This window comes from Caretta caretta, chromosome 13 (assembly GCF_965140235.1).
Source record: "Caretta caretta isolate rCarCar2 chromosome 13, rCarCar1.hap1, whole genome shotgun sequence".
Taxonomy (NCBI): domain Eukaryota; kingdom Metazoa; phylum Chordata; order Testudines; family Cheloniidae; genus Caretta; species Caretta caretta.
Window position 1 is genome coordinate 27,207,831 of NC_134218.1, and position 23,855 is coordinate 27,231,685.

General features: G+C 46.8%; 1 protein-coding gene across 5 annotated transcripts in view; it reads right to left on the minus strand.

The window, feature by feature from the left end:
* Positions 1-23,855, minus strand: part of RALY (RALY heterogeneous nuclear ribonucleoprotein) — a 281,974-nt gene that overhangs the window by 28,401 nt on the left and 229,718 nt on the right. For all 5 annotated transcript variants that reach the window (XM_048820190.2, XM_075118841.1, XM_048820192.2 and 2 more), the window contains 2 exons: positions 19,277-19,541; positions 8,426-8,498 (listed from right to left, as the gene is read on the minus strand). In XM_048820190.2, coding sequence (XP_048676147.2) covers positions 8,426-8,498; positions 19,277-19,532 — 329 coding nt within the window. In that variant the 5' untranslated portion in view covers positions 19,533-19,541. The remainder of the gene's footprint in view (positions 1-8,425; positions 8,499-19,276; positions 19,542-23,855) is intronic.

The following is a 23,855-nucleotide window of genomic DNA, read 5'->3' on the forward strand; positions in this document are numbered from 1 at the left end:
TAAGTCTCCTCCCAAGTATGGGAGCATCTAGGGGGACACAGTTCCAGTGCTTACAATAATGTCATCATTTCTACATATGTACTAGTGAAAGGGCAGGAGCCCTCCCTTTGTTAAATGGTTACCATTCAGCCCCAGATTTTCACTCGGGGATGCTGCATAAAATACCTGTTGCTCCTCTTTCTTTAATCAGAGTCCCTCCCCTGAGGGATTAGTGGTCCTGACTAATGACTTAGAATACAACACGGTGTAATTTGACAATGAATTATTCATTCAAGGGAAATAATCTGTGTAATCCATGGAGCCAAGGTGGGGAGCCAGGCACTACATAAACATATCTCATCATTATTCTCTGTAAGGAAACAATGTTCTCTCTCTTTGATAGCTAATATTATTGTTACACTAACCCACCCTAAGAGAAGTCTTTGTAAAACCCTGACTTGCCCAGTATGCAATGAGTCAGGGGCAGAATGAGCAATAGAATGCAGGTGGTCTGATGTTTTAACCAATAAACTATACTGTTTCCATAGCGTTTGCCAAGTCAGTTATCTTTCTTTCTTTCTTTCTTTCTTTCTTTCTTTCTTTCTTTCTTTCTCATCCATCGATCCATCGTATCATTCTCATCCCTGTGGCACTGGAGCACCTATATGACTCATTCTCAGAATCAGAATTGTGTATTCTTGGATAATCCATGTCTAAAACACTTATGGATCCACCCTAGCACAGCCAGCTGGAAGGATGCCTTTTCTAATGCCAAAGACAACACATTTGTAAAGAGTTATGCCTATCTTAGAATTGTCACACCAGTAAATTGGTGTTTTAAGTGGCCTGTGCTAAAAGTTGAAATATTGTTTTCAGTGATGAACACCTCTCAGTGCCATTTTGGGTATTAGAGATGGAAGGGCAGATTTGGAAACCCTCCCATTTTGGTGGTGGAAACATTTATGAGAACAATTTTGCACCTCAGTATTTGCAGGTATAATTGATGTTTTGAAATTTACATATCTGATTTGGAGGTGCAGTCAAGTACATTGACATCTATAAATAAGTGGGAGTACAAAACCAGAAGCTGGATAAAGGCTGGGCTGAAAACCAGACCATTACTCTCTCGAATGCTGAGAGTCCAACTTTAGGGTAGGATGGGGAGCTGGTCTGGTCTCAACATGGGTAAATGCTATGTTCAACACCTGCCAACCATGACCCAGCGACTGATGGAAGGAAACTGGGCTAGTCCAGAGATTTTCATGTGGCTCTCCTGGTGTTTACTCTCATGGAATCCCATTTTAACTCTGTGATCAGAACTGCAGATAAAGTAGCCTCCTGAGTGTTAATGGCCCTTGAGTAGCTCAAACAATGGTACAAACGCTGGAGATGGGAGAGACTGTGTTTGTGCCGCATAGGATCATCCGCTATCAGACATGCTGCCAATAGGCATGTACCTAAATCCCACCCTAAAGCTGCATAGACCTCATGCGGGCTCTGTGAATTCTGCCCCAATAGGGAGGTCTGTAATGTAAATGAGAAAATAGACAGACCTTCCTCAACTGCAACCTGGCTATGAATCTTGAACCTGGCCATTTAACAATTGAAAATTGGCTTAACCTGGAGAGAAGGAGCCTGATCTTGTGAGCTGTTTAGCACCTTATAGCATCATGCTCTCATTAGCTCAGCAGATAAAGAATTCAAAACCCTTATTTGCTGATGTGCAGACGTCCCCATCAGCTCATTGCTAACACGCTTAACAGAGACTCAAAGGTATTTAGGTACCTAACTTCCATGGGAGTTAGGCAACAAATACCTTAGAAGAACTGGGCCTTAGGCACCTCTTGAGAGATGTGAGAACATGGGCCGGGGTAACCTAACCAGCATCTCTGGAAACTGGTCTCAGTGCATCAGACATATATTTTCAATCTAACTGCAAACTGCACTGATTAAAAGAGAGTGTTGTCTTGTGCCCTAGATTGAGCTGTTTAGCTGCAAGTTGTGCGCTCAGTAATTTCACAGCTCATGATTCCCTTTATGTTCAGGGATAATTGTTGCAATTTTCCAATCAGTAGGTAACAAAGAGGGCTATATAGTATTTAAAAAGTAATACGTATGCTGTTTAAGAGAGAGAGCCAGCACCATTCCTGAATTCTATGATAGGCATAGTCTCCAGTTCAATTCCTTTTTTCAGCTTTAAATCGCTAAATAACCTATTAATTATTTATGATCCACACAGGTTCATGACTAGCAAATTAAAAGGGATTGAGGAGAAAATCTTTTTAGCCTTGTGGGTTCATTTTGCACCTGCAAAGCTTGTGTTACGTTTTTTGAGAATGCACCTGACCTGTTGGTGTGAATCTGAGTGGTTGCACCTTTAGTGACCTGTCTGAGGGCACATCACAGGCAGTGAGAAGTGGCATGCTGTGCTGATTTACTCCCTGTATTAATTGTTGTAGTGTCATAATTATTCCAGCAGTAGAGAAAGTATCAGCTGAAAAGATACTTTGGTAGTCTTGAGTTGATTTCACTGCTGAGCTCCATTAGTTCCCCACATATGGCACGAAAGTCCCTTCTCCAACATAAAGACTAAGGCCTTGTCTACACTAGTGGTGTAATTTGATCTAAGTTAGGCTAATTAAGTTACATAAGTTATGTAACTTAAGTCGACGTTACATCTACATGTCTACACCATGCTATGTCAATGGGAGATGCTCTCCTATCGACATAGCTTCTGCCTCTCGTTGAGGTGGATTCATTAAGTTGACGGGAGAGCACTCCTCCGTTGACTTATCGTGTCTTCACTAGACCCGCTAAATTGATGCCCGCTGCATCGATGGTAGTGGTGCCAATTTAGTCCGTAGTGAAGACACACCCCAAGTAACTGGACACTGTGCAAGAAGTATGGGAGGGTGAGGGAAGTGGAGTCCATCTCCTGATACAGTCAGCAAGGCAGTTACGCCTATTTATGGGCTGGAATACTGGCTTCAGTCCCTTCTTGCCCTGTGCATATGGTGTTTGGGGCCAGAGGAGTTGCATAAACACAGATCCCAAAGTCCATCCCCACTCTGTCCTGATAACCGCCTTCCACCATTGGCTGTGTGGAGCTGCACCGAGAGCTTTCCTATGGCTGCACTGGTGTGTAGGCACCTCCGAGAGGCTACTTGGCCTGCAGCTCCCAAGCACAGCCCCAGTGGGACCGGAGCTGCCAGGGTCCCTTTTTGACTGGGTGTTCTGGTCGAAAACTGGACACCTGGTCACCCTACTTCCTCAGTAGTTAAAGAACGATTTTCCACCATTCAGAGCCATAATCTTTCCCGCTATGCTGAGTTTTATGGCTCTGAAATCACGGTGCTATAACTCCGTAACTCCCTCTCACACCCTCTCCTTCCCGCCCAGTCTGACTTGCTGGAATTTCATTTCCTTTCCATTCCAGGGGACAAAGGTTTAGAACAGACCACAGACTTTAATGGCATCCACCCCATAACTGTCTGCAACAGTTTATAAGCCCGTGGCAGACAATATGATGCCATCATAGATCATATTCTCAATGAATATCCCTGTGGGTAAAGGCACAGTATGCAAAATGCAGTGCATTATTATAACGGGTTCTCTGCTGAGTTTAGATGCTAACTACTGGGCTCTGAACTTAGAAAGGTCTCAGCAGAAGCTATTCTCAGAAAGGGGCATCAGATACGCCCACCATTACTGAGACTGGGTGGGCTCTTTTCTTTTCGGGGTCTATAGTACTGATGAATGATCTTGGATTGACAGGCCTGGCACCTGAAATCTTCTATAGTAAGGGAAGTGGCAGCGCGAACTTCTTCCAAAGTAACTTTCTGATGTGGTTCAGCTTTGACTTGGAGGTACGTCTCTGGACACTGCCTGACTCAGGGGTGGATGGGAGCTTGAGACAACAATGCAAAACTGTCTGTCTTCTGGAAGTAGACGATCAAGGAGCTCATCTAGCAGGGTTAGGGAGAAAGTGAATTGAGAGGAAGATGCTGTCCAGGATTGGGAACAGGGAGGAAGCAAGGGAAAGAAGATTTAGTTGTCCAGAGGACAGCATCTGCAGGAGACTGATCAATCTTTGGGATGCAGGCAGGGACTCCTGAAGTTTTGGTTAGCGTGGTCCCCATGTAGGGACTTGTTACCAGAAGGGAGGTGCCTCCCATTTCTGGACACAATCTGTGCCACTGTTGAACTGCCGGGGTGAGTACGAGCCTCCACCTACTGCACCTCACTGTGGACACAAAGAGAGTGATCAGAGGTGCGAGCACTCAGATTTGAACCCTGGCTCGAAACTCAGATTTCTGAAAGCTTGGCCCATAGCATCCACTTCAGAGACATGGCACCATTTCCCTGGGGAGGGAAGCAACAAAGACGGCTGGCGGTAACAATAACAAAGGAGCTGCAAGCCAGACCATACTTGCCATTTAACCTCACTAGCCAGAGCACATAGCCAGCAATATTGATGTACCTTAAATACACAGGATCAATGGGAAAACTCCCACGGACTTCAGTGTGGCCAGGATTTTACCCCAGAGTAACCAGAATCTCCAAACACCAGGAGAGAAATACCTCGTCGGGCCCTTTCCCCATCTGCTTGGTGACCGGAGAAGCAGTCTGTTTCCCTCTGAGCTGCCTGTTAGCAAACTGGCTCAGATCGTCCCCACTGTTCTGTTTCCCTCTTAGGTGTTTCTCTTAATTTTGGCCTGTTCATTATTTCAGGGTGTTTCTTAGTGTCCTAAATCAGAGGCGCTAGGCTCAGAAGAAATCCATTGCCCACCACTGTTTCATGTAATTAAAAATAATAAATAAACGCCTGCCCTACTTTAACAGCCACCAAGTAATAAAACTCAAATCCCCAAAGCAGCATCATTCTGTCGTCCTCTCTCCCAACAATTACAGAGCAGTGGGATGCCTGCCAGGTAAATATCAATAAAATACAGCTACAGGAAGCAACAGAAGCCAGTTTACACTGGGTTAAATTCCTGCTAGGGCAGAGAGGCAGCAGAAGTCCCACATAATGCATTTAGTTCACCATAACCAGAGAGTTATGTTTTCTTCCTTATTTTTCCATTTCTCCTTTTCTATGTTCTTCTCTTTTGCTCCATCTCCCTGTTCCATCACCTCCCTGTCTCTGCATTTCCTTTCTTTCCACTCTCTCTCCAGCGCTTGTGTTTTCCCTTTCATGTACCTCTTGTTTTCCCTTCCTCACCCCCCCCCCCACTTTTTTTTTCCATGGGAAAAAACACTATTCTCTCCTAGTTCCCCTGTCTAAAAAAAAATCCCACCACATCTCCTTCCCTTGTTATCTGCAGGTGTTACCAACACCAAGCAGTCAAAAATCACGAGTCAAACCCCATAACATGACTAGCATAAAAATCATAAGATTTTATAAAAACCCAACACATTTTGGGGTTCTTTTTATTAGCCTTCTGGTTTTTGAGTCTTCCCTTGGTCACATTTAAAAGTTTTTTCTTTGCAACCAGAAATCTACTGTATTTTCAAACAAAATCTGAGTTTCTCCCATATTCACATGACTCCAGGCGCAGGGGCTTAAGAAAACCATCAGTAGTAATGAGATTCATGATAGAATCTGGAGAGCTGGCAACGCTGTCTCATTCCAATTCACCCCACACTCCTTCACGTGCCTCAGGCCCTGCCCCCATGTCCCATGGCTCCTCCCATTGTCCCGTTCTCTAGCCTCCTTGTCTTTCTACAGCTCCATGCTCTCTCCTTATTTGCTCTCCTTGCATTTTTCCTTCCTTCCCCCGGCTCCTCCGTTCTGCCCTCTCATTCCCCAGTCTCTCCTGGTTCCCCATATGTTAGGGTCCCCGGCACTGTTTGCCCAGCCCCCTCACTCTATTCAGGGGACACCATCACAGGGCCTAATAACATCAGCCACACTATCAGAGGCTCGTTCACCTGCACATCCACCAATGTGATATATGCCATCATGTGCCAGCAATGCCCCTCTGCCATGTACATTGGTCAAACTGGACAGTCTCTATGTAAAAGAATAAATGGACACAAATCAGATGTCAAGAATTATAACATTCATAAACCAGTCGGAGAACACTTCAATCTCTCTGGTCACGCAATCACAGACATGAAGGTCGCTATCTTAAAACAAAAAAACTTCAAATCCAGACTCCAGCGAGAAACTGCTGAATTGGAATTCATTTGCAAATTGGATACTATTAATTTAGGCTTAAATAGAGACTGGGAGTGGCTAAGTCATTATGCAAGGTAGCCTGTTTCCTCTTGTTTTTTCCTACCCCCCCCCATATGTTCTGGTTTAACTTGGATTTAAACTTGGAGAGTGGTCAGTTTAGATGAGCTATTACCAGCAGGAGAGTGAGTTTGTGTGTGTATGGGGGTGGGGGGAATGTGAGAAAACCTGGATCTATGCAGGAAATAGCCCGACTTGACTATGTAAAGAGTTGTCACTTTGGATGGGCTAGCACCAGCAGGAGAGTGAATTTGTGTGGGGGGGTGGAGGGTGAGAAAACCTGGATTTGTGCTGGAAATGGCCCACCTGCTGATCACTTTAGATAAGCTATTACCAGCAGGACAGTGGGGTGGGAGGAGGTATTGTTTCATATTCTCTGTGTGTATATAAAGTCTGCTGCAGTTTCCACGGTAAACATCTGATGAAGTGAGCTGTAGCTCACGAAAGCTCATGCTCAAATAAATTGGTTAGTCTCTAAGGTGCCACAAGTACTCCTTTTCTTTTTGCGAATACAGACTAACACGGCTGTTCCTCTGAAATCTTTCCCCACTGTATCTCCTTCTCTCCCTCTCCCCATCATTATTTCTTTCACCCTCTCCCCAAGGTCTTCCCTACCAAATTTCTGTTGGTACTCCCCTCCCTTGTCCCCCTACACCTGCTTCCCCACCCTTCAAGGTCCCTCTGCCCCCACAGTCTCCCACTCTGAAGTCCTCCCTGCCCCTCCATTTCCTCCACATCTCCTCTCTCCAAAATCCCCCCAACAAAGCCCCCTCCACTGTTTAAGGCCTTCCTGTCCGTCCCCCCACCCCTGTCTCTCATTCTGATCTGGAGGGAAGAAGAGGAGGAGGAGGACCTGTGGGCTGGGTGACTAGCTGGCAGCTGGGTTTCCCCTGGCTATGTCCATCTCATCCACGTTTAGCTGCCAGGGGATGAGGGTTTGGCAGGGGGTCAGAGTGGCCATTAGAGGCAGGGTGCTGCATTGCAGCTGCCTCCTTCCTGCCTGCACCTCTTTGGCTTGACGGAGCTGAGCCTGGGATATTCAGAGTGGCTGAATGGAGCCTGACACCCAAATGCCATTAAAGTCAGTGAAAGCTGAGCTGCTCCTAACTCCCTTGGACCATTCTGTCTATGTTTTTTAAAACTGACCCGCCCACCTGCAGAAGCGCTCCTAGAGCCCTCTCCCTCCTCCTGCAGCTGTGGCTTTCAGCTGCTGCCAGCACAGTCCATGTGCAAACTGCTGCTCTAGCAGTGAAAGGCTCTGTACCTCACTCTGGCCACCCAGTGCTTTCTGACCTGAGGGCTCTGGGAGTGGAACACCTCGGTGGACTGTGCTAGAGAGCGGAAATGTCCCCCCCCAACCTCAATGTCTCCATGCCATTATCAGGAATGATTATCCTGCCCCCCCCCCCCCCCAACCCTCTTTAATGCAGGCCCCACAGCACTTGATGTGTCTCTGGCTGCTGGCAGACACTGTCACAAAGACTGCACCAGGTGCCTGATCTGGGCAAAGACGAAAGCCCTGGGATAACCACTTGGCAGAACCATAGCTTGTTTCCCTTTCATCTCCAGATGGGGCTTTTCAAGGTGTGGAAGCAGGGCCTAAAAGCAGCCGCTGAAAAGAACACAGAGATTTGTTTAAAGCAATTATGTGACTTGAAAGCAAGTTGCTGGGGGAGGCCGGGGAGGGAAGGTTCATTAACATGAGAGCTGGTATCAAAAGCGAGCGAAGTTTTATGGATCCAGCAGTGCGGGATGGAAACCTTTGAATTTGCCAGTTGTTTTCTTTTGACTCACGCTGTGTCAAAACTGAATAGATCATTTATTCCCTCCCTCTGGGGGCCTGGTGAAGACTCCCATAAAGCTGTTGCTTCCCCCTTGTATCGTCTGGCCAAACCTAGGCTATGCCAGCAAGCATCCTTGGCCCATCATCCCTTGTGCCGCTGTAGCCTACCGTGGAAGTTGGGCTGCTTCTGGTACAAGCCTGGGGTTCAGAGTAGCCCAGCTCCATGGTGGACTGCAGCAGGAAGAACTGAATGGGTAGCTGGCAGCATTAGGGCCTGGCACTGAGATTTATGGTGCAGCCCAGGAGTGGGAGCTCAGACAGTCCAACCAGAGGAGCATGACATATCAGCCCTGGTTGGGATCCCCTGCTGAAAAGCCATCCCCCCTGCTGTCTCACTCTGGGGAGGTGATATACTGAAGACGTACCTGTACAAGGCGGAGGTTGCTCTCTTCAGCCCTTTGGGTCTGTTGGGTTTAGGTTCTCCAGCCATGTTGATATCTGCAATGAATCAACCCCCTGAATTAACGTCAGCATATAAAACTCATCTCATCCAGCACTGGCTCTCTGAGTACATGCAGCCATCTTGTTGACACAGATGCAATCCCCACATCATATGGTTTAATTACCTGCCCACACAGACTCCTAGCAGGGAGCTGTGTATTGTGCTAACCAAACAGTTTTGCTAAGCTTCTGCTGCCTCTGCTAGCACTTTGGGGCTCCTGCTGGGCCTTGTCCACATGTCCAAAGCAGCTGCTCTCTCTACAAGCCTCTTTTCCCTCACCTACAGCAGCTGGCAAACAATCAGCTTCTAATCAGAGAACCCACTGGGCGCATGCTAATCCTGGCTCCTAAAGCCCCTTGCAGCTCATGCCTTTCTAGGATTGGCTTCCAAAGAGAATTCAGTGCTCTCTTTACGAAACATGGAGAATGTGTAAGCCCTTCGCTGCTGTTGGCTGATAGATGCAATTTATTTCTCTTCTTCCAAGTATAAAATTAATACTAAATATAGAACACAAAGGAAAGGTCTGAAGTCCCCTTTGAGGTCTCCTCTGGTTGGTCTGTTCTAAAAGCTGCACAGGGTGCAGAAGCATGTCTGCAGTCACCCCAATTGATCTCAGAGGCAGGTTTCATTCCACTGACGGTGAGAATGAAATTTTCTGATCGGCTGAGGAAATCTCTGTCCTGAACCTCCACGCTGAACGAGCGCATTGGACGTGAGAATAGAGAGATATGGCCAATTTCATGATATCTGCGCAAAGCCTAAGCAAACTAACTCTGGGCATGGACACAAAACTGCACAGAAACAATCCATCAGAGAGGTGACATATTGCACTGTCCTACTTTCCCAGCCTGGGAGTGGAGCAATTCTCTTCTGCCTGGCAGAGCTTCCCAGGACTCTCCCAATTCTTCATGACTTGTACCCGCAAGAACCAGTGCGCTGCCAACCAGTCCCCTCCTTTGAATCCAGGGAATGCAGCCAGATAGCTGGGTGATAGGTGCTTTTGATCAGTGTGCTCATGCTTGGAGGGGTGAGAGGATGGAGGGAGGGAGCACATGCAGCGAGGGCAGCACTCCCAGGAGAACGGTGCTAAGTTTGCTGGGTTTGATTCACACTGGGTTTCTACTATTATTATTATTGCTTATCTTTATTACCATCGCTGCCAGGAAACCCAGTCCCGGGCCAGCACCCCATTGTGCTAGGCGCTGTACAAACACGGGTCTGTACCCCAAAGATTTTACAATTTGCTTACAAGACAAGATGGTGGAAGTGAAATTGGCTAAGAGAAACCCCTTAGTTAGCCTACCCTGTACAATTCCTCCTCTAATTCTCCTTGCCGCTTACACATTCAATCCTTGTGGACATTTATTGTGTCACCCTTTCACTGTCATTAGGCCACACTGTCAACAAAACCGCTGCACTTTTAAGTTCTCTGTGGGTACGTCTGCACCGCAAAAAAAAAACCCCTGAGGCCACGGGTCACAGAGCCCAGGTTAACTGGCTCGGGCTCGCGGGGTGTGTACTGTGAGGCTAAAAATAGTCGTGTAGACATTCCTACTCGGGCTGGAGCCTGGGCTCTGAGACTCCCCGTGGGCCAGATTTCAGAGCCTGCGTGGGACCCTCTACACCGCTATTCTGTAGATCAAGCCCCAGTCAGTTGACCCAGGCTCTGAGACTTGCTGCTGTGTTTTGTTTTGTTTTCCAGTGTAGACATACCCTGTGTGGTATGGTATTGCTTAGGTCTCCCGGGGGCTCACAAGGGTACAGCTGAGCCTAGAGACCTAGTCTGTGAATGATGCATAGCGCCAAATTTTGTGAAGTTCCACACGTGCCATTTATGCAAATGACTGAATGGGCTAATTTGGGTATTTGCAAATAATTTACCTATATTCATAAACTTCATCTTATGGTCAACACACCCTGGCTTGAGCAATGACAGGGACAGGATGGGGAGCTGCACAAAACTTGGCAGCTGTGGTACAGTAGAGGGAAGGGTGTGTGGCTGGATGGCTTGGGGGGGAGGTGCTGGACGGTGCCTGGAGGCAGCCTGGGAGGTACCTGGGTGGGTGAGGAAGGCTGCGGGGGTGGCCGAACACTGGGACACCTGCAGCGAGCGGTGGGGGAGCAGTGGGTGCTGGACGTCTGGGGGATAGCTCAGTGCTGGGTGGGGGAATCTGAGGAGGAAGCTGGGGGACAGCTGGGAGGTAGCAGAATGAATGAATACTGAGGCATCTGCGGTGCCCAGTGGGGTAGCTGTAGATGCTGGGTAAGTTGGAGCTGGGTGTCAGGCTGGCTGTGGGTGCTGGGTTGGAGAGCCTGGGAGATAGCTGAGTGGGTGGTTGCTGGGGCATTGTGGGTGGGGGTGAGGCGCTTCGGAGCACTGGGGTACCTGGAAGTGCTGGGTGTGTGGATGATGGAGTAGATGGGAATGGCAGAGTAGCTGGAACTGCTGGGGTAGTCATAGGGGTGAACATACGCTGGCTGCCTTCTCAGGAGTGAGTACTGTGGTGCACGGGGCATGTTTGCTGGTGCTTTGTGATGGGGGAACCGATGCAGCTTGTTGGTGGGGCCAGTATTGGGTCCCTTACTTTGTACTGCTGTCTCCTCCCACCCCCTTTTTCCTGGTGGTGATCCAGCAGGGTGAAGAATGGAGAGGAGAAGCAGACAGCTCATATGACTGCAAGGAGCCTTCCCCCAGCAAAGCTGGAAGCATGAGGAGCCACTGATCTGTGGGAACATGATGGGATGGGCTGCCACAGGCATGAGTGTCCCTGGAGCAGCTCTGCTGATGCCAGCGAGATTTGGCAGGAAACTAAATCTTGAAACATTTGTGTCTTTAGACTAAATTTGTCAGGACCCATTGCACTTTGCATGAAATGCAGTGAGTTAAATTTCTGTTCTTATTTTTTTCCATTATTTATATAGTGCAAAAAAGTGTGCTAGGTACTGTACGGACAAATAAGGATCCACAGCCCCGTCCCTAGGAACTTACAGTCCAAATAAACAAGTAGCACAACCCATAACCCACAAGTAGCTGAATTTCAAGTTAACTTGTAATCATTTTCAGGAGCTCCAGGCAAGCTGCAGGGCTCATAAACCCGGAAAAAACGGTGCCTAGGCTATACATACAAAATATGGCTGTACAAGAACATCCGTGTCACGGACAGAGAACCAAATGCAGAATGGGGTCCTCCATACATGTATGCCCTAGATCGGCACTCTTGAGAACTTCGAGGGTGGGCATTCTGGCTGGTGGGCTCTCACTGGCCAACAGGCTTTCGATGGCATTTGTCCAACCCCTTTGTTTGGTGGCCTTCAGGGTGCTCAGTTTCGCCAGACACTCAATTTCTATGGAATCTAAGGCCTGTAATACTTCACAGCACTGGGTTTAGAGTCCAGTGCCAGGCTCATCTACTCAATCAAGCATTTGTCTGACCCTGGGCTGAGGTTACGGAGATTTGTTTCATCTTGTGGGGTGGAGTGGCTGATACGAGGGTTGGTTGGTATTGCAGCACCACTGAGCCTATGGCAGATTGATGTTTCGTCCATGTCAATAGTACATAGTACATTATGAAATAAATTAAAATGAATGAGCCTGAATTTTCCACTGCCTTGCACCGTCACTTATCCCTGTGCAAAAGCAGGTGTGAAACACTACTGAATCAGAGTGGAAGCATTTTATACCCACTGAAACATGATCTATTAGAGAGGGGCTTGAAAGGTGCCAGGGGGATAAGCAGAATACTGTAGCAGCTCAGACAAGAATGGCAGACACCAAAGCACTGACATTCCATGCAGAATATCAGAGGTTTTCAACAGCATTTAATACAACTTCTTTGGTGTTAATTCCCTTTCTTGTCTGAACAATGGCAGCAGGAAAGACCCTGCTCTCTGGGAAGGGCTGTTTCATTCATAGAGTGCCTGCAGTGTTTCCTGCAAAGCCAGTATGGTCATTATTGAAAGTGGGCCGGGCTGTTCAGAAACCAGTGCACCTGGGTGACCCCCTAAGGATGGAGGCGCTGATCTGATCAAATGTAACAACAGATCCAAACCTTCACCTCCAACTCAAACTTGGAGCCTTTTTCGAGGCTTGAACTTCTTGTTTTAATCGGTGCTTCTGGTCTCAGCCAGAAGTAAAAATCTCAAAGTATATTGGGCCAGATCCTGAGTGGATGTAATCAGCACAGCTCTGCTGAAGCTCTGCCGGTTTACCCCAGCTGACTATCTGGCTCAGTGAGAGTGGCTGTTGTTAAATGAACAGTGTTGCCAACTCTCATGCTTTTATCATGAGTCTGGTAATAGTGCTTTTTCTTAAGCCCTAGCACGTGTCATATGATTAGGTGAGATTCTCAGCTTTCCCTGGAAGAAAAAAGAAATGTGTAGCCCTCATGGCTGCAGAGAAAAGCCTGAAACATGCACCTTAAAAATTCAAAACCAAGAAGGAAAATAAACAGAGCCCCAAAGTTTTTGTTGTTGTTTCTGTTTTATGATCTCATGATTTGTAAGCCAATCTCGTGATTTTGGGGGCTTGACTTGTGGTCTTTGAACACTTGGGGCTGTCAGTACTGGAAACCTGCCAAAGAATGACTGCTCTTGCTTTGACTTCCAGGCCCATTTCTACATCATATCGGCCTGAGTCTAAGTTTAGAGAACCAAAGCTCTGATTTCTTTGAGGTGCCGTTTCACTTTCGTAGGTGAATCGAGACTGTCCTGAACCTCAATCCACCCCAAATTTGCCCTCACCACTAAAAAATAAAATATTATAAACCCTTTGAAGAGGCAACACTCAGACAATTCCCAGTCACTGCTCATCCCCCTGATCATGGCTCAGTGTGATGTGACATGAGAAGATCAGGGGGAAGTGGGAAGGGCCACTCATAGAAAAAGAGGGAAAGGGGCAGGGAAGGGGACAGTGGCTGGACGTGGCAACCAAGGCATGCTAAGTGGTGCTAGTGGTGGACGCAGCTCACCTGTCCTCTGCCCTCCCACACCCTGTTGTCTATGGAGGTCTAGGAATGGGCATGGACGGCACAAGGAAGTGGCTGAATTTCACTGGCAATTAGCCCTTCCCAGCTGTGTCTGTGGAGACAGCTGTGCCAGATGAGGTGTTCACCCCTGGCGAGAAAGCAGATGGTGATGGCATTGCTGCTCTCTGCCAGACGCAGAGGCTATATCCTCTGGCTGGGGCTCTACGGAGGTCTGCCAGTGGAAAGCGAAAGCAGGGCCATCTGCCAGGTGCCTTCCCTGTCTACCCCTGCTCACCTCTTGGGAAGAGGCTTTGGGGGCTATTGGAGCAGCTGCAACTTCCCCTTTTTGGAAGGCCTTTCCACGTGCAGGTGCCAGGCAGGGACTCTGGTCCACTGTCCCATGGGACTACACTTTCTTTCCACACAGCCTGCTGTGTGTGAATTTGCAGGATCCCCATGGTCCCCCGATAAGGAAGGGGCGTGAGCTGGAGTTTGTTCTGGCTCTCACATCACCCACAGACCTGTCAGCTGAGTTCTAATTGCAGCAAGCTTGTTAGTGGGGATGAGGTATGAGGGAGACAGTTTTCAGTTCCTAGGTAGAGCTTGCAGTGCTGGCCGCTATAACAATAGGCTGATCTGATTTGTGGGGAAGTCGCTGAATGAGAATAGTAACTAGAGAACCCCGGAATGTCCCAATTTGTGAGTTGTTCCTCTGCTCTGACCTCCTTGCAGGAAACATGGCTGGGAAACTTTTGCCTATTCGTAGTAAATTCTATGTAATGGTTGCTTCCGATGCATGCATGACCTCCCTTTCCCAACAAGGTCTTGTCCATGCAACTGTGAATCTGGTGACCATCGGGGTGACATCTGGAACGGGAGTAAGTGACACTGCAGCTGCATTTCACCTCTGACCTTCAATTCTGCTTCTGCTTCAAAGGGAAGACACATGAAAAGCAGTTTTCATTGCAGGCCAAAATCTGTCTGAACAAACCCAAGATGGACTTTCACAGGGTAAATAACAACACAGCCTCTTTAAAACATGTCCAGCAGTCATGTTCTTATTTCAGATTGTCATACTCAAATCAGAGCAAGGTGGGAATGGCTTTCAAATCTCTTATACTCGGTGTCTAGCACAGCTGGTACCCTCAGCACAACCCCCGCTTGCTGGAGGCTCAGAATTGCCAATTTTTGATTAAACATGTTATCTGCAACTCCATTTCTCAGTTTGTACCTGGTGACAAGAGCTCCTCAGCATGTGGCATTTCAGAGCAACGTGAAAAATAAGGATGCAGCTGGAGACGGTTTGTCTCAGGCAACTGGTAATGCGCTAGAGTAAAGCCTGTCAGTGTGGGAGAGACGGAACTTTCTCTGGGAATGGTCCAAGACTGTGGAAGGAACTCCCTCTAGAATTCGGGACCATCACAAACCTCACCACTTTCCTTTCCAAGGCCAGGTGCATTTCTTTGACCTTGCCTTCTGTAACATGAACACAGAGCAACAGGTATATTTATTTTTTAAAAAAGCAACTACAAAACAAGACACTCCCCTGCACACGCTTCTCCCTCTGGGGAGCAGATGAGAAAACAAACAACATGTGACAGATGTGCAGTCAAGTTGCTTGATGAACGGCTAGAAGGCGTCCAGAGGCTATGGGGATGAGCTTGGTATAGGGACTTATGGAGAACAGAATAGAAGAATAAAGACTTTTACATCTGTCTGTCACTGGCAGAAGCATTACCCTAGACCTGCTGCTGGCATCTCAATCCGTTGGTCAGAGCAGGTCAGCACGATTTGGTGATTAAAACACAAGTGGCTGCTAGTGCCTTTACTACGCTAGGGCTCCCATGGCTGCACCAGTAAAGCTACAACAGGCAGGTCTCCAGCGGAATTTTTTAAAGAAAACATTGACACCTGCAAGAGGAAACATGCTCCAATGGGCAGGGCCTGGGACTCAGGAGAACGGGTTTCTATTCCTGGCTCTGCTGCTTCTCAAATGGCAAGAGAGGATAGCCAAGGCCAGATTAATGAGCCAGGAGGCAGCTTTGGAAGAGTCTTGGTGTAACTCTGAAATGCCACTGGCAAGCGATCGAAGCAGGGACTGATTTACAATGTGGTCCATAGCTTGTGACTGCTGCCCAGTCACATTATGCATTGTCTCTCCTCTTCCAGAGGTGTAGGAGATGACAGCACTTGCCACGGGCCATTGCTTCTGGGGTAGGTTGAAACCCGGACATTATTTTGAGGGGTCAGCAATTAGTTGTTTGTTTGGGAGATTAGCATTATCCCAGAATTCTTTCCAGTGCACTTCGGGATTGAATGAGGACTCCTTAAGAGCTTTAGCCTCATCCCAAGAAGACTTGGGGGATTTCAGCTGTGTCTTTGGAAAGTTCTGGAGGTGCTCATGAAATGGTAAATCCAGGTCAGCCATGGTTCCATTGTACTCACAGGCTGTGTGTGTGTGTGTGTGTGTGTATCTCCAGATTTTGGGTGGGACTATATGTGCCAGAATGTGCAACCATTGGATGTGTGTTCATTTAAATGTTCCAGGTTTCATACTCATTGCAGCATTGAGCTGCTTGTCCAGAAAATTGGTATGTGAGCTGCCTGCTCAGACTGGCGTGCAATATTTAGTGGGCAGGTATACTAGTCAAGAGTTTCTGTTTGAAGTGTGTGTGCATTGGCACCCCATGTTGTGCTTGTGAGTTTTTGGACAAGGCTAGTCCTTGCTTTTACTTTTTCACATCTTTTCCAGATGAGCTTTCTAAGTCAGACTTCTATCCAAGGTTACATTCAAGTACTTCAGACAGGGCTCATTTCAGACCGTTGATTGAGAAAGCAGACATAAAGTGGTTCCTTGGTGGCTTTGTTGTTTCGGTGAAAGACTATTACCAAGGTTTTGGAGGCACTGGGATGGAGTTTCCAGTATTGAGGTTGGAGGAGAGGATGTTGCAGATGGTGGTAAGGTCTTTGCCTTGTGGCACAACAGCAATGCTATTGGCACAGATGAATTTATGCCAAGTTTTATCAGGTAACTCGCTAATGTAGATGTTGAATAGTGAAGGAGCCAGCACAGATTCTGGAAGTAGACTATCACAGAAGATGCATGCTTCGCTGATATACCCATTGACCAGGAAATGGTATCTATGGCTGCTCAACATAGTGGCCAGGAGTCATATAGTGCTATGGCATTTGATAACCTTTGATGCCTTGAGCAATAGCCCATGTCTCCATACCATGTCATACGCAGAGGAGAAATCTATCAGCACGGTTCCAGTTTTTAGATTCCATCTGAAGCCAGCCTCAATGTGACCAGTAATGGTGAAAACCAAGTTGTGGAAACTTCGTCCCAGTCTGAAACCAGCCTATTGCTTTGGCAGGATGGCCTCAACCAGAGGGGTGAGAAGGCCAGTGAAACCCTATCTATTAACTGGTGAGTTGTGGAGAGGAGTGATATTGGGCAACAGCTGGTTTCCCATGTTTGTGATGTCAGTGACTATCACCTCACACCAGTATTTTGGGATCTTCTCTGTCAAATATATGGCAGTGAATACATCTGCCAACTATCCTCTTCTCTTTGCTCCCAAATGCTTGATGAATTTGGAATATATCATCCTTGCCAGAAGCCTTCCGACTTTTAGTGGCGATGTGGGCCTTGATTATTTCTTCTTGAGTGTCTAGGGCTGAGAGTGAAGTACCGGGGCTTTGTCAGACATTTTGAAAGTGCTCTCTGCACCTTCTGTCTAGTCAGTTTGTCAGTTTTGGTCGTTGAATTCCAGAGAAGGTGTGAGGTGACAGCATTAGCCGTCATTTTTGATGGATGGTATTTTGCTGGGTCAGCAGCTGCAAGCTCACGGAGGTGTGCCCAAGCTTTGCGACCACAATGAGTGAAGTCAAGACCCTCCACGGTCTCATTCCATCTTCTCAGGCGCACATAGTTCAATGAGTCTACTAGTGCTTTTGCTGCGTCCGGATCACTGCTCTTCTCACCCTTTTTAAAGAGTGCCTCTGTCTCTGGCTGCCAGCAAGGAATACAGACCTCACCATAGCCACGAGGAATGTGTTTCACAGCAGCTTTGATAAGAAGATGAACAAGGTGATAGTATTCTAGGGAAAACTTGATATGCTGCATCCTGTCTTCAATGGCTGCGGTACACGCAACCCAGTTTGCTTTGCAGAAATTCCAACACCGTTTCAGCATTAATTCAATCAGCAGAACTCCACAGCTGACCTGCAGAATGGTGGAGTAAGGTTGGCTCCAAGAAAAATTTCCAAGCACTGTTTGTAAAGCTTGCAGGGGGACAACAATATTGTCCTTCATCAGAAAACAGAGGTCTGGGTTGTGTTTAGTGTTCCATGTGACTGAGTGAAAATTCCCTACTTGTTTAGGGTTGTAAAAAGGTAGACATCTACAAATGAGGCCCAGTTTGTGAGCTGCTCACCATTTCTGCTGTAGCCCCATTGCGAGTGGTGGCTATTAAAGCCACCAGGGTACACAGCTGGGAGGGGAAAAGATGGTAATGTGGGCTCCTGCCATTCAAGATTTGGAGGTTTGTAGATGTTTGTTATGGTCAGTCAGTTCTCTGATTCTCATTGCAAGCAGTAGAGTTTCCCATAGTCTTGGATTCCTCCAGGACTGCGACATCTCTAAGACCACGGATGTGGCAAGGCTGTACTTCGCGTTGTTCATAGTGGCAATGAGTTCATAGCTATACATTTAGGATCTTGCAGCTTGCTCAGACTCTGCAGCATGAGTTTCTTGCAGAGCAGCAACATCCATGTTATTCACCTAGGAACTCTTCAAAGATAGTCACCCTTAGTATGTGACAGACCGTCCACATTATGTTGATCTACACATAGAGCTGATCCTGCAGTTCTTCAAGGCCACCCCAGATAAGGACTCTTAACAAATGACACAGGACAAGACAACAGCCTTCACGTGGTGCTCTGTTCCATGTTATTGGCTAACATAATGTATTTCGCTGACCTCCTGGTATGATTATCTCTGCCACTGGTCTCCTGTATTACCTTGGGTGAGTCACTTTACTTATCTGACAGAACAAGGAGTAGTGGTCTCAAGTTGCAGTGGGGTTGGTTTAGATTGGATATTAGGAAAAACTTTTTCACTAGGAGGGTAGTGAAGCACTGGAATGCGTTACCTAGGGAGGTGGTGGAATCTCCTTCCTTTGAGGTTTTTAAGGTCAGGCTTGACAAAGCCCTGGCTGGGATGATTTAGTTGGGGATTGGTCCTGCTTTGAGCAGGGGGTTAGACTAGATGACCTCCTGAGGTCCCTTCCAATCCTGATATTCTATGATTCTATGATCTGTGTCCGTGTTTCCCATCCCACCCTTTCTCAGTTTAGTTTCCAAGCAGTTCAGGACAGCTCATTCGGTATATGTAGAGTGCCTAGCACAACAGAGCCCTGATCTTAGTTTGGGCCTCTAGGTGTGTCCAGAATATAAATAATAATAACAAGGTCTTTTGCTTCTATGACTTTTAAACTCTATTGCGCACCCACTGTGATAAATAAAATAAAATAAATACAGATAGATACTAAATGACACACAAACGGATTGAGAACATCTATTTTTCTCCAGACAAACTCCCTGACAGATGTAGAATGAATTGCATATGCGATGCAGAAGTTATTTAACATCAGCTACAGTAGAAAAATATATTAAAGGAAGACATGTGATTGTTCATGGGCCTGTGCTTTCAGGACTCCCCTCTGACAGCTTCTGCAGCTGCAGCTCATGACATGAGTTTGTGCCTTGATTACAAGGAGTAGAAAGAGGACATCAGGACTCCTTACCTAGCGTCTGCCCGGCAAGTATTCGTCCGTTCTCCCCCAGGACAGCGGCCCGTGCATGCCTCTCATTCGAGTACTGTACGAACGCATAGCCCTTGTGAACGGAGCAGCCCACCACTCTGCCATACTTGGAGAAAATGGTCTCCACATCTGATTTCTTGACGACGGCTGTGTTGAGATTCCCAATGAAGACTCTGGAGTTGATGGACTTGGGGTCATTCTTGTTTGTGATGTTACTTGTCTGCACCTTCAATGACATCTTGAACACCTGAGTGAACAAGTCAGGAGGGTCAGGAAGGTTGTGTGACATGCTAGAGGGAATAGCATGAATGTAATAAAAATGGGGGGCAGAGAGAGAGGGATTTGGGGCTTACAACCCTTCGTCAAACTGCAAACCAATAAACAATCCCATCACTTCATTGCAGCAGTTTGTGGGGGTTGCAGGTGCCTCCAGATGCATGGCTGGAATAACAGCTGCAGAAGGAAGAGGCTACGCTGCAGTTCTGCACCCCAGAATTGTATTTGAGGGGATTGCATGTGACAACCCCACCACCTGGGCCCATCCATGTAAACTTTGATTACTCCAGCTCCCCATGGGTGGAGTAAATTGTCCCCATGCCATTTCTTTCACCCAGTTCTGGTCCTTCTCATTCAGACAGACCTAAAAAAGTCAATGGAAACTTCAGCCTTCTGTCTGCCGTGCATATTTTGCTGAGCTGCTGTAGAACTACGCTATTCAGCAGGATGCTTTTGTCTGCCACTTAGACTGTACCTGAACATGCACAGTAGTACTGAAAGCTATTTTTAATATGCAATGCGGTGCCTGCCTTGGAACACCACTGGGCATGTAAGATTCACATTTCCCACTCTCTCTCCCGACTCCTACATTATTCACTCCCCCAGATCAATCTGAACAGCTTTGTACTGTGCATTAGAAAGCCAAACAGAGCAGGCAGCCAGACTTTCACTTTCATTTTCTTTTCAACAACACAAAGTCAACATAACCAGTGCCAGCTCAGCTCTGTGCTGGTGTCACTAAAACCAGTACCAGGGCTTGGCTCATTTTTCCTCCAGTGCCCTACAGCCTCCGCCTTCTCTGGTGCATCCTGCTCCAGGCTGCTGCAGAGATGTGGTGAAGCCAATCCCACCTCTTCTGTTGGCTGGGTGTCTGCAAGTGTTTACAGAAGCCTGAAGGAGACTCTGAGCGCATCTGAGAAAGCACTGAATGTCCGCAGCTCTCACTGGAGTTACGTAGATACATAGTGACCGAGTTCTGGTTGCTCAACGCTTCTCAGGATCAGGGACTAAAAATCACTCACCTAGGCCAGTGTCAGGAATATTGCAGTTTGCCCCAGAGCGAGATTGCTTTGTGTGTAAGGTCCTGCAAGCGTCGTTTCCTAGACTAAAGGTTTGATACCAGTTATCAGAGCTACAAGCTATAATCTGGGAATTTTAGATAAAACGTATCTAAAGTTCACTTTCTTTCATCTATAAAGACTGTACAGGGGTATCAGGAGGTTCCTCTGGCTTCTGGTAACCCATGGGAACAGGGTCTGTGATGTTGTGAATACCCCCCTAAGATGTGTGTGTGTTCCGATTTAGTTTTTCTGCACTTTACTTTGCATGTGTGATGGTTTATTAATTATTTCAAATAAAAACACAATCATTAAAAATAATGCAAGATCTCATTGTAGGATTCTGAGTAGCAGCCGTGTTAGTCTGTATTCGCAAAAAAAAAAGAAAAGGAGGACTTGCGGCACCTTAGAGACTAACAAATTTATTTGAGCATAAGCTTTCGTGAGCTACAGCCCACTTCATTGGATGTTGTTCCCTTGCATGTTGAGTCTGATTTCAAGTTACCTAAAGAAAAAGTCACAGCAGTGTTTTCACAACTATCTCAAAATGAAACTCCAAGGGCCAGTTTTTGAGTGCTCTCAAATGGATGCTCTGGGAAGAAGGTGGCTGTGACTTCCCTCTCTCATGCACCTGTGCAGGGGCCACTTATTTAGGTCCCTACACATGGATTTTTGCAGGCAAACTTTAGGCTTTCCATTCTCCTTTGGCATAATTCCTTCCTGTCATGCAATCCCTGCCCTGAGTCTTCATGTGCTGAACAAAGTGAAGTTAAGTGCTCCATTCTGGGATCCTGTAGCTGGAATAAAACACAGGCATTCCATACCACAGCTAGAATCGCTCAGCAGTGCAAATTATGAGACTGTGTGCTGAAATCCCCAAATTCTCCTAATTGACTCTGCTACCAGAGGTACCTGTAATGCCCAGGTGAGTCCTGCCAGTCACACAGAATATCCAATCCAGGTTTTGCACAGTATTTAAATGTCTCTGGAGGCACAACTAGGACTAGATGGTGTCATCTAGGCACAGGCCTGAACTGAGGGTGTGAAACCTGCTCTCCATGGCATTTCCAGCCAGCTCTGTGGCTGAGGTGAAGGGGAGGGAACAGGGGAGTGGCCCCTCCTCCTTCCCCATCCCATTTGCAGTGATGTGAGTCTGCACGCCCCCAAGCAGAGGGACTCTGCTTGTTACAAGCCCCTGTGTGATGTGTGTAACAGACAGGAGCTGCCTCCCTCCACAAGGGTCAGTCTTAACGTGACCCAGAGGAGTCAGACACCTCTTGGAGCACAATGTATTAAATGTCCACCAGTGAGTTCAGTTGCTTCTCACAGCACAGGGGCGAGTTTTTTCCCCTTCCTGAATCCTGTGAATGGAAAACTATCTGAGTCCCGATTCCTAGCCAGGTGAAATATAAGAGTCAGCTAGTAATCCGGTTGTGCATATGTTATTTGGGTAGAGCATATACCAGCATCACACCAGACATTCTCCACTGTGTGACAGTTTCTTCACTGCTTGCTCACATTCTTGTAATGAGCTCAGATTCCAAAATGATGATCATGGTATAAAGACAAAATAGATAGACAGAAAGCATGGTGTATACGGGGATACATAGACAGACAGCAATGTGTATATGGGGATGGATAGATAGATAGACAGACAGATAGATAGATTTATACATTTATCCATAATTTTTGCATCATAAAGAGAAAAAAACCCAGCAGATATAAGTAGCTGTATGGGAAAACATACAGGAACTGAACATATTTGCACACTCTTGTAATACATCCCAGTAACTTGGCTGACAGGACAGTCTGGCTTGGAAGCCAAAACTACTGGTTGTAGCCTGTTTCCTCTTGTTTTTTCCTACCCCCCCCCCCCCCAGATGTTCTGGTTTAACTTGGATTTAAACTTGGAGAGTGGTCAGTTTGGATGAGCTATTACCAGCAGGAGAGTGAGTTTGTGTGTGTATGGGGGTGGGGGGGATGTGAGAAAACCTGGATTTGTGCAGGAAATAGCCCGACTTGATTATGTAAAGAGTTGTCACTTTGGATGGGCTAGCACCAGCAGGAGAGTGAATTTGTGTGGGGGGGTGGAGGGTGAGAAAACCTGGATTTGTGCTGGAAATGGCCCACCTGATGATCACTTTAGATAAGCTATTACCAGCAGGACAGTGGGGTGGGAGGAGGTATTGTTTCATATTCTCTGTGTATATATAAAGTCTGCTGCAGTTTCCACGGTGTGCATCCGATGAAGTGAGCTGTAGCTCACGAAAGCTCATGCTCAAATAAATTGGTTAGTCTCTAAGGTGCCACAAGTACTCCTTTTCTTTCTGGTTGTAGTAAATAATTTGTAAATTCAAAAGGTAGATGGTAGAATTTAGACTATAATGGGGTTAGCAGTTTATTTTGGTTTCCTATCCTATCAGTCCTGGCCCCTTTGAAATTTGATTTGATTTGGATTTCATTGAACACAAACTGCAACCTAATCAAAAATGCCTGGCATCAGCTGATTTCATGACAAGTTTTGCATGCTTTTGAAATCACAGCTCAGCCCCTTGTCACTCTGGCCCTGAATCAGTAGGGTGCTTAAGCATCTGAGTAGGGAAAGTTAGGCAAGTGCTTAAATTCATGCTGAATCCAGATTGATGACCTGGGTCTGGGTTTGCCTGGAAGGCTGCAAACCTTACGAAGCTTTGGCTGAGTTTGTAACGAGACCTGGGATGTTTGGCTTGGTTTGGGGGTTTGTAATATATATATTTGCAAAGTTCGACTCTGAATTTTCTTGAGGCTGGAAACAAGAAGTCCTTGTGATGAGCCCAGTTAGCTAACTACCCTCACACACAGGCCATGGGCTGGGGCTACAAGATTGCCTGCAATGCTCTTTTTGATTTTAGGTGATTGTCATTGATTCATCTGTTGCTTTCCCAGCACATCTGCATCGGGTGCCATGTCCCCATTACAATCTCTGTCTCAGCTATTCTTGAATTTCAGCATCTGATATGTTTCCATTCTGTCTTGTCAGCCTTATTCCTGTGACACCCTGTATGGAGCGGAGCCATTTCTCACTCCAGGAGCTTCTCTTTTCATCCTTCTCTGAGCTGATTGATTGCAATCCACTCCTGGTCACTTGTAAAAAGCCCCAGTGAATTTGTTGGCCTTCACTCAGTTCCTGGTGAATTATAGTTTACACCACAAAACAACAGCTTTCTTCTTACAGGTCCAGACAAGTA